This window comes from Achroia grisella, unplaced genomic scaffold, assembly GCF_030625045.1.
Source record: "Achroia grisella isolate CSIRO2021 unplaced genomic scaffold, CSIRO_AGI_Agris_v1 utg1433, whole genome shotgun sequence".
Classification (NCBI taxonomy): domain Eukaryota; kingdom Metazoa; phylum Arthropoda; class Insecta; order Lepidoptera; family Pyralidae; genus Achroia; species Achroia grisella.
In genome coordinates, this window is record NW_026712632.1 from 319,488 (window position 1) to 331,372 (window position 11,885).

The window sequence follows — 11,885 nt, forward strand, 5'->3', positions numbered from 1 at the left end:
AAGAGAGATCCGATCCAATACTACAATTCAATAATGTTATTACACCATCGCTGAGTGACCGATACTACGTTATTGAGGTAAATTAACATTAATTTATCATGAAAAAGTAGCTAAATAGAGTCTTGAAATATCTCCTTTGAAAAGCATACACTCTATACTCTCCTCAAATAGATCATCCTCTCAATTCAAACGGGGATCAAGATAACGGCCTAAACGGAGCTTCAAACCACTATCGGAGCCTCAGGCTAAAGTCGAATCCATCAGGCAATTCCTGCCAAAGACTTTAATCTGAGATAACCGCTACAGGTTTGAATCTCGCCTCAGGCTGTAGTAATTTCAATTCCCGTTTGAATTGGACGGGGGATCAATCGGAGAGGCCAGATATCCTACAACCAAAATACAGTTAACAAAGCAAGCCTGGAAGCTGAAATTATTGTCACTGAGGTATCCTTGCAGACGACTTCTTGCAGTCTACCTCTGGAAACAGTAATTGAATGTGTAATGAACACACATCTTCCATCTTGTTCTAAAAAGTTCTTGACGACCTCGGTGGTCTAGCGGTCTAGCACACCGCTTTACGACCGATGGTTGCGGGTTCGATTCCTCGCACGACACAACATTTGTATTCATGAGTATGATTGTTTGTATCGGGCTGGGTATTTTCGATGTATAATATGTATGTATTTACAATAAAATATCTATGTATATGTATCAGTTACCTAGTACCCATAACACAAGCTTTAGATAGCTTAACTTGGGTCTAGATGGCGCTGTGCGAATTGTTCTGAGAAAAATAAACTCAAAATGTCAATGCCAGTATAATTAGGTACTAAAATATTCAAGCACGAGAAGATGGTTTGAAACTTCTTGACACATAAAACTAACTTTCACTGATTGAATTCGATTCACGTGAAATCGCATAACAAATGTTAAACACTTCCTTTACAGAGCACGACTGTCCGACTGTGATGAATCGAAAATGCGTTTCCTAGAAGCCATCATCACTGCAACACTTCCGATCTTCATCATCATACACAACCACAACGCAGAGAAATGTGAACGAACGAGAATTGGGAACGAATACTACAAACGTCAACTTATTGCTAACATCAATGGTTACCCGACCGGCATGGTCATAGACCCAAGAACTGAACATGTATTTTTCATTCTACATAAACGGAATTATACCAAAGGGATACATCTTTTGAAACATGGATCCTTAGGGATAAAAGAACTGCCGATAGCAGATGATGTACTTGGACAATGTATTGGTATAGATGCAGCAAACAATGTCATTTATATTGGAACAAATCAAGGACTAATAACATATGATTATTCCAGAACTGAAATCACAGCGGAGAGACCTATAGGTGATGATGATGTGAAAAATATATTTATTGATAAAAGTGATAACAGAATGTATATAACGACTGGACCTAATCACGAAATATTTAGATTTATGAATGGTTCTGCAGCTGTTAAAAGGTATGATAAAATACCAAAAGCATACAGTTTCATTCTGGATGCTAAAGGCAATGCGTTTTATGAATATGTGGATGGAAGATTGTACTTCTTTTCAGTAGATTTGTATGAACCAATACAATATAAAGGTCTCACTAGGGAATTGAAATATATACTCCAATTGAATAATAATGAAGAGGCAATTGTTGCTGTAAAAGGTTCACTGTTCCGATTGTTCACGAAAAGTATACTTCCAGTTAAAATAGGAGAGTTGGGCTTCAAAATAACGGGTATGGCGTTCGATAAAAAGAATAATATTATAGTTGGAACTAAAGGCAAGATATATAGGTACAAACCGATTGATGGCAATGATCCTTGCCCTGCTGATGATTACTTTATGTCCAGCATATAACTCAGTCTCCATGCTTTTAACACGTTAAGGGCCGCATGCCCACCGGTGGACGGAACGAAACTCCGCAACGAAAGTAAAACACGTTAGTACCGGTGATCACCCCTGGGCATTTTAACTGAAATAAATGTGGGAGTTATTTATTTTTATTTATTTATTTGTGTATTACTCACTAAACGATTACTTGAATGACGAGCGTGCATGGCAATAGTTTTCATGTTCGGGATTTTCATTTAATGTTAGACATAGACACCTATATAAATACCTATGCATTGTAAATACTAGCTTTTAAAAAAAATAATTTAATTGAGTTTCTTGCCAGTTCTTCTCAATTGGATCTATATACCGAACTGGACGGTGAATTTTACAATAAGATACCAAAGGATATATTGGAATTACCCTTAAATAAATTCAAAACATCTGTTAAATCATATTTACTGAGCAAGGCCTATTACTCACTAAACGATTACTTGAATGACGAGCGTGCATGGCAATAGTTTTCATGTTCGGGATTTTCATTTAATGTTAGACATAGACACCTATATAAATACCTATGCATTGTAAATAAACTGGATTTTAAAAAAAAGTAATTCAATTGAGTTTCTTGCCAGTTCTTCTCAATTGGATCTATATACCGAACTGGACGGTAGGGAAAAAATTATAATGTAAAAACTTGACGTTCATAAGCGGCTAAAATGGCCTACATGAATAAATGATTTTTGAATTTGAATTTGAATTTGTCTGCAGAATACAGTGTTACAAGTAGGTCTTATAATATGAATATTTGTTCAATGTCTGCAGTCTCCATATAGGCGTGCAAAATGTATGTACATTATTACTTTTAAGAATTGAATTAATTTTCAAAATATTCCTGATAATTAAATTAAATTGTTTTTATATTAAAATCAGCAAATAAAATTATCTTAAATAATGTCTACCTCAAATGATTGTACACTAAAAACATATTTAAATAATAATATATGTAGTTAACAATAAAAAATGGCAGTCCGTATGTGAGAAATAAGATGTGTTCTTCAACATGTTAAAAAAAGTTATAACAGTGTTATTTGACATAACGACAATTTTACGTATTAACAAAGTTCAAAGGTTTCAATTATTTATTTAAATACCATTATCCTATCCATTTACCTAACTATAATACAAATAAGTATTTTAACTACTATTGGTAAGTTATCACAGTTTTATTTTATTTTATTTTAATATTTTGCCTAACAAAAGACACACTTTCGATTAATTCTTCACATGATGCAATGAGTAATTTAACTGAAATAATTTTAACAAATATTTGTAATTCAATCATGTGATAAAAAATAGGTTTTTTTAGTTTTTAATTTAATAAGAGCTGTTGACTACCTAATATATAACAACAAAGCAAAGTAAAGCATTATTTTATTAAGGATTTTTTTACACTACTGGCAATTTTCTTTTTATTCCCAATATTATATGATTATATTGATTACTATTTGACAAGTGCCAGCTATTTTAAACACGTTTAAAGAGTTAACCGTCGGAAATCAGGCGTTCAGAATTTGTTTACCGAAAACTAGTTCAGATTGCAGCGGCAAAATGCAAAAGCTTTGAACTCGTTGTTTGTGTTTCTAACTGTGATCTAATTATCATGCATTTAAAATCAATAAAATTAATAATAAATGATAGACCGTGTTGACAGAAAGAAAAGAAGTTTTTATTTTATTTTTAATTACAATTATTTTATGGTTTTATACAAAAAGAGGTTTCATGTGCTACCATATTCATGAGGGCAAAATAATAATAAAAGAACATTATAATTATTAAAATGCAATTATTAGCTTAAGATTAATAATAATCTTAATATTAATAACAACTTAAATCCTGGTAGGTAAAATTACAATTTTTGATGTATACATTTCTGATTATCTTACCCAACAGCTACTGAGGTGGTGAACCATTGATAGTATTAAGGTTTTTTTTTTGACAGAAAGAAAAGAAGTTTTTATTTTATTTTTAATTACAATTATTTTATGGCTTTTATACAAAAAGAGGTTTCATGTGCTAACACTCGTTTTAATTAAGTTCAGTTTAACTAAACGTGATTAGTTTCTTTGGTGATATCCGACCTAAGTGTAGACCGATTAGTTTCTCTGGTAAATCATAAGTTCTCAAAAAAAGATAGTGTAAAAAAATTGTTATCAAATAGTCAACGATGTTACCACATAACACATTACCAAATCATCATGATGACTTAGAAGTATCTACATGACCCGAATCATTGACATAATAGTAAATTTTCTGTTTGATATATGACATAGCGTTTTGGGAACCTATTACAACTTTCATACAATGACGTTTAACAGTGAGAGTTGGGCTGCAAAATTTCAGTGTGAATATTGTAACTTAGGTATTGGTTATAAAATAAGAGGCAGGTAATAATTATAAGTTTGCCATTCCCTATGTGACAATACATACACAACAATCTAAACATATATAAATAAAATTGGAGTGTCTGTTTGTAATATTGAAATAACCGTTTTTTACTACATGCATATGAATATAAATACGGTACATACACCAAAATAACATTGTTTATAATTTTTGTCTCTCTGTTTGTTCTGGCTAATGTTTGAAATGGCTGGATCTATTTTGAGACTTTTTTTGACAGGTAGATGTAATAAAGAGTAACTTAGATTTCTTTTATTTTAGAAAAATAAAATAAAATTCCACGCGGACGAAGTCGCCGGCACAGCTAGTTTGCCATAAAATTATTCGAGTTAAGACCCGGTTAATAATTTAAATAATGTATATCAAACACGAAAGTTTAAAACAAGTAAATATTGTTACTTATTGGGTTTAAGTTAAGAGGTAGGTAATGATGATTGCAAATTCCTACAAGCAACACACAAGTTTCTTGCTCCATCTTCTTGTGATGAGACAGTTTCGTGTTCCAAATGAGCGGTAGGTAAAAAAAATGTTATGACTATTCAAAAGTGCTTAAATTAAGTTTATTTGAATAAAGGATTTTCTATGCTATTCTATTCTACATAGGTAAAAGTTTTTATTTCATGAAGGAAATTTTCTTGAATCTCCTAAGAAGTATATCCAAGTCAAAGACAATTTTAACTACTATAAACAAGATGTTGCTAACAACATTTAGACGCAATATGAGAACAAATAAAATAAATTAGGTCGCTTAGATCTTTTAAACTACGCAACGGATTTTAATACAAATTTCAGCAATAGATACAGTGTTTCAAGAGGAAGTTTTATATGTATAATACATGTACGTGCTAAGCTGAGGCGTGTATTTTAAAACATAAATGAAAATATTCGTAATGTTTTTTAGCACTTGTGATAGCAGTGACAGAATAAGAAGCAAATCTAACATCAAGCCAAATAAGTACGCGAGAAACTCAATAGATGGCGCTATTACTTAAAAAATATATATTAACTAATTATTAAATATTGAAGTATTAACTTCAATATTTTCAATCACATTCTATTGACTGAATTTTACAGACTAAACTAAATTGGATTACATTTGTTAACAACAATAGATCACCGTTTATATACGAAATATTTATAATTGTATCCAATATAATAAGTAAACTCAACCAGCGACAAAATATTTGGTATTAATATGTAATATTATATTATCTGTGGTATTAATAATCTTATTATTATAAGATACACATGATATCACTCTAATCTACCTACATACTTGTTCTTTCTAAACATTTTATATTCTAAAGTATTGTTAGAAATTAGCCGTTAGTTTATATTTATTACAGTTAACAACAATACCGAAAATCTGTTATTTAAACAGTTTGTACCACTTGTTAATATAAAAATGCATATTTATAATAAAAAGTAATATAAAACTAAATCAAATAAAATGGCAAAGAAACAAAAATGTGTTTGGGCTCGTCCGGGATTTGAACCCGGGACCTCTCGCACCCTAAGCGAAAATCATACCCCTAGACCAACGAGCCGAGTGGATATTTTATTGAAATTGCTGTACACATACTACAATCGTAATCTTAATATAATTGCTGTATAATTTTTATTATATTTTAATATATAATGAATATAATGAATTCGCTTAAGCTGTCTGTTCGCTTAGATCTTTGAAACTGTATTTTTAAGTTTGTTTTTAGATAATAGAGTAATTTTTTATTGGATGATAATGGAATGTTACCCCCGCCTGCGCTGACGCTGGGGCACCAGTGGAGGTGATCACCTGATATGATGACCATGAGGTCAGGTCAGTTAGCCCATCTTAGCAAATTCCCCAGGAATTTAACATAATGGTTTCCAGGGGGAACCGCGTGGAGGTCAACCTGACATGGTACATTGCTAGCAATAAGATCATCAATCCACGTTACCAACAATCTCCTTCCCCCGATAAAGTGATTAAAGACAAATGTTTAAACCTTAGATAAGATATTACGTAGTTTATGTATACATGTACACCCGTGTGAAGCCGGGGCGGATAGCTAGTAATAAAAAAGTAATAATAGTAATAAAATAGTAATCAACCGTTTTTTACTACATGCATTTGAATATAAATACGGTACATACACCAAAATAACATTATTTACAATTTTTGTCTGTCTGTCAGTTTGTTCCGGCTAATCTCTAAAATGGCTGGACCGATTTCGACGAAAATTTTTTTGACAGGTAGCTAATCTAATAAGCAGTAACTTAGGCTACTAATTATTTTAGAAGAATGAATTTAAATTCCACGCTGACGAAGTCGCGGGAACGGCTAGTAATTGTAATATTACATAGGTTTTGAATAATCCTTAACAGTTTATCTCATTTACATTTCATAGATTATAATCTTTTTTTATATGTGTACTTCTTGTACACACGTAATCTTTCTATTTATATAAATTTGACGGTTACGGAACGCTATAACCGTAGTTCTTACAACCACCTACTTATTATGGAAGTGTTGCGTTCACATAACTATAAAGTTTAAACAAAACGCATTAATTATTATAATTTTTATGCTAATTTATCATTTTGTGATGCTGATGACCAGGAAATCTTGTAATCATTGGTTATTTGTAACAAGTGTTCAGTCCGTCATTTTATTTCCTGTTGCTTATAGTTTATTTATTTACTAGCTGTTCCCGCGATTTCGTCCGCGTGGAATTAACTTTATTTTTCTAAAATACAAGTAGTTTAAGTTACTCATTATTACATCAATAAAAGTCCCGTCAAAATCGGCCATGACATTTCAGAGATTAGGCGGAACAAACAGACAGACAAAGATTGTAAAAAATGTTATTTTGGTGTATGTAACTTTATTTTTCTAGAATAACGGTAGTCTAAGTTACTCCTTATTACATCACCTACCTGCCAAAATAAGTTCCTTCAAAATCGGTCCAGCCATTTCAGAGATTAGACGGAACAAACAGACAGACAGACAAAAATGTAACAAATGTTATTTTGGTGTATGTACCGTGTTTATATTCATATGCATGTAGTAAAAAACGGTTATTTCAATATTACAAACAGACACTCCAATTTTTTTTATATGTATCGATTCCTTTCTTTAGATCATATTATATATTGGATCTGATGAAGTCTGCCACGTAACTGATATAAATACTTCATCCAGTGGTGCTCCTCTGTCCCTTGACAACGGCAGAAGATCTATAAACTAGAAATTAGGAGTTTAAAAGTATGATAACGCCTGCATGTCAGTTATAGGCAAAACCCGTGATACCCTCTATCTTAATTTCAAATTTCATTACAATCTGTTCAGCCTTTTAGCCCTGAAAATGTAATACACGGAAACAAATTTTCGAATTTATACAGTTTTTGCACGTAATGGCAGGTCGACCTCCACGCTTTCCCTCCTATTAAACTCCTCTGTGAAAGTCTTGGCGAATGATGTGCGAGCTGACCTGATCTCATGCTCATCTTATCATCCTCCACTGGTGCCTCGCCAGCGTAAACCATTGGGGCAAACGGATACACCAATTCACTGTCGATCGAAGTCCCGTTTACTTACAATGCCCTCCTACCCTAATAAGAAAATATATTTTTTTTATGGATGATAATGAACCGTTAGCGCAGGTGGGACGCTAACTGTTACAATGGCGGGACACCAGTGGAGGATGATAAGATGAACATGAGATCAGGTCAGTTAGCACATCGCGAAGAACTTCTCCTGATGTTTTCCAGACCTAATCAACAACATTAATTGCTATGCGGATGACAGTACCGGAGATGCCTTGTACAGCGGCCATGCTAATATGTCGCAGGCAAAAGTTATAGAGTACCGGAACAAACTTGTGTCTGAAATCGAAACTTCACTCCACCAAGTTTCGGTTTGGGGTCAGGAAAATTGTGTTCAATTCAACCCCAAGAAAACACAAGTTGTGTAATCACCTTCCAGCAATGGTATTTCCGAACCGATACGATATTGAAACCTTCACGAAAAGAGCTTATTCCTTTTTAAAAGGCCGACAACGTACTTGCAATTCCCCTGGTGTTGCGGGTGCTCATGGGCGGCGGTAATCACTTACCATCAGGTGAGCCGCATGCTCGTTTGTCCCCTGTGTTATAAAAAAAAACCTGACATGGTACATTGCTAGGAATAGGCTCTTCAATTCCCATTCAAAATTCAAAATATCTTTATTCATGTAGGTCTATTACAGACTCTTATGATATGTCAAATCTACCTGGTATCTGGTAGATAAAAAACAAATTGTTATGACCATTCAAAAGTGCTTAAATTAAATTACTAAGTTTTTTACTGATTTATTCACTAGTTTTTTTTTTACTAATTATTAAATTAAAGTACCAGTGGAGGATGATAGGATGAACATGAAGTCGAACAGTTAGCCCAACGTGACAAATTCACCGGGAATGTATCACGATGGTTTCCAGGGGGAACCGCGTGGAGGTCGACCTGACATGGTACATTGCTAGCAATGCATTAGTCCACATTACTGACAATCCCCATAAGAAAAGATTAGGTCATCACGCTGAGGTTAAAATCTTGTTATCAACAATTATATAATTACAAACAATACATCTACCTAATAGTTCAGTGGGGTTCAACGCATTGTTTCAAGTGAAAATGGGTCTCAGGCTCTAAAAAGTCAGATGTGATCTTTGGTGTATTGTTCAACGTGCAGTCAAGAGTGAGACTGCGTTATGCATCTTTGGTGCTGTATACAATTTTTCCTATCAATTTTCAAACTATCGAAATTACGACGAGCCGAATTTCGAACCCCTTTTTTTTACAAGGGGAAATCCGTCATGGAGATCCGCACGCCCAGGGGGAGGCCTGCGGATACTGCCGGACACCTACCGGCTAAATATTAGGCACATTGATTGAAGTAGAAAAAGTATAAATCCATCTAAGTAACAGTTTGTGTGTTGCAACTGCAATAGAACGAAATAAATTATATTTACAACTGTATACGTAATCCACTGTTATTTTAATTGTTAGTATTTTAACAGATTTAATTTTGGATATGTTTTTTGCTAGTAGTTCTATTGTTTACTCTTCTGTATATTGTTTTATATTATGTATGTTATTTAAATGTAGAGATGTTGAATGTCTTAAATGTAATGGATTAAGGGACCGTATTAACATTGATTGAAGTAGAAAAAGTATAATCCATCACATTTAAAATAAGTATTGTGTGTAACAGTTTGTGTGCAACTGCAATTAGAACGAAATAAATTATATTTACAACTGTATACGTAATCCACTGTTATTTTAATTGTTAGTATTTTAACAGATTTAATTTTGGATATGTTTTTTGCTAGTAGTTCTATTGTTTACTCTTCTGTATATTGTTTTATATTATGTATGTTATTTAAATGTAGAGATGTACAATGTCTTAAATGTAATGGATTAAGGGTCCGTATTAGGCACATTGATTGAAGTAGAAAAAGTATAATCCATCACATTTAAAATAAGTATTGTTGCTAAGTAACAGTTTGTGTGTAACGTGCAACTGCAATTGGAACGAAATAAATTATATTTACAACTGTATATGTAATCCACTGAATATCTCTATCACTAAAACCCCTTAGTGAACGCTCGCTACTAGCGCCGGGGTTACGGGATCGACATTGCAGTTCACCGTTACCCCCGTAGCGGGGGTCTGCAGCCCCCTCCGTGAGAGGCGCGCGCGGACACCACGCCAACTCCTAGCCTCATCCTCCTTAGGTGACGGCAGACGCCCCCGCGTCTACCTCCGAGAAGCTCAGAGTCGGTGGCAACGGGCCGGACTCGGCCTCCATCGCCTCCGTCTCCAGAGTTTGGAACCCCTAGCGGTGTCCTCAGACTACAGTCGTATCCGTGCCGGCATTATCTTCTTTGGTGCTGTATACAATATTCCCCATCTAATAATTATTATTATATTAGATTCTAATGTCTAACAGGATGCAATGAAGCACAGCCTGCCACAATTTAATTTATTGTTTATTTTATTTGTTTTGTTTATTGTCTTTGTTATGTAAGACTAGGCTAAGATTTGTTCCTGGATGTATAAGTTATTATATTAATATGTTCTCTAAGTAGTGGTGGAATTGTTACACTATCTCGTATATACAATATATATTGATTATAATTAGGCTTGTCATAAGTGTCTGTTACGGACCTACATGAATATATATTTTTTTTTTTAATCCAAACGGGGATCGAAATTACGACGGACTGAGCCGAGGTTTTGTTTTTTTTTATAGATGATAATGGAATGGTGCACCCGCCTGCGCTAACGGTTTACGTTGGCGGGGCACCAGTGGAGGATGATAGGATGAGCATGAGGTCAGGTCAGTTAGCCCATCGTGATAAATTCACCAGGAATTTAACATGATGGTTTCCAGGGGAACCGCGTGGAGGTCGACCTGACAAGATACATAGCAATGGGGCTAACAATGGGGTAACTATCAATCCACATCGTGTTTAATTCCTGGTGAAGTAGTCACGATGGGCAATTGCATCTTATCCCCACTGGTGAGTAAACCGAGGCATCATTCCATTATCATCATAAAAAAAACGAACCCCTAGCGGTGTCCTCTGACTAAAGTCATATCCGTGAGCGGGAATTTGAGACGACTTTATACTTCTTTCGTGCTGTATACAATATTCCCCCATTTAATTCAAACGGAAATCGAAATTACGACAGCCTTAGCCGAGGTTCGAACCCCCAGTGGTGTCCCCGTCAGGTAGGAGTTGGCCTTCAGCGCTCCATAAATCCTTCCTTTCATGATGTCCACGTCCAGGCACAATCTAATATATAAAATTCTCGTGTCACAAGTTTCGTCTTTATACTCCTCCGAAACGGCTTGCCCGATTTTGATAAAATTTTGTATGTACATTCAGTAGGCCTGAGAATATGTTTATAACTATTTTTTTCGACAAATTTTTATTTTTATTTTTTTATTATGTGGATTTATTTTCATTAAGAATACATACAACCCTAAAACTTCACCCTTCTACCACCAACCCCTAATTTTTATTGCTATTTCAATTTATATGGCAAAACAACGTTTGCGGAGCTAGCTTGTAATATATATGAAAAGCTCTATTTTAAATGCAATTTGAAAACAACGTGGCAGACATTATTATGTATGAACTTTTGACTTGCAAATGAACCCAATTCAGTTTAAACGAGTCTAGTAATTGATTACAGAGCAAAACACATTCACTTTTAATAAACACAGCTTCTAAATACACACTATACATTGCTTCTTTTATTACTGACACAGTATCATAAACCAATACTTAAACGACAATGAATACGTACGTTTTAAAAGAATCTTTCCATACCTTAAATATACCTATCAATTTATTAATCCATTATTTAAATTATATTTTCAATTATCTTTCCATTGCTCGTTCAAAAACAGAAGTATATTAAAATATACGTTCATTTGCGGCAATGGAAACTAAATGATTTTAGAATGACGTTCTAAAAGCTAGAACGCCACCTCCACACGTGTACAGTTGATTTAAAATGAATATACAGCGAGAATACCGGCC

At 34.0% G+C, this 11,885-nt stretch overlaps 1 protein-coding gene and 1 non-coding gene across 2 annotated transcripts; one reads left to right on the top strand and one right to left on the bottom strand.

The window, feature by feature from the left end:
* The first annotated feature begins 958 nt into the window (after positions 1–958).
* LOC131855492 (uncharacterized) lies at positions 959–2,090 on the top strand. The gene has a single exon (XM_059206770.1). It carries the CDS (start codon positions 980–982, stop codon positions 1,871–1,873), a length of 894 nt encoding a protein of 297 aa, XP_059062753.1. The 5' UTR covers positions 959–979; the 3' UTR covers positions 1,874–2,090.
* Positions 2,091–5,784: 3,694 nt separating this feature from the next.
* Trnap-agg (transfer RNA proline (anticodon AGG)) lies at positions 5,785–5,856 on the bottom strand. The gene has a single exon. It is a non-coding gene; the product is annotated as a tRNA-Pro (tRNA).
* Positions 5,857–11,885: the final 6,029 nt, after the last annotated feature.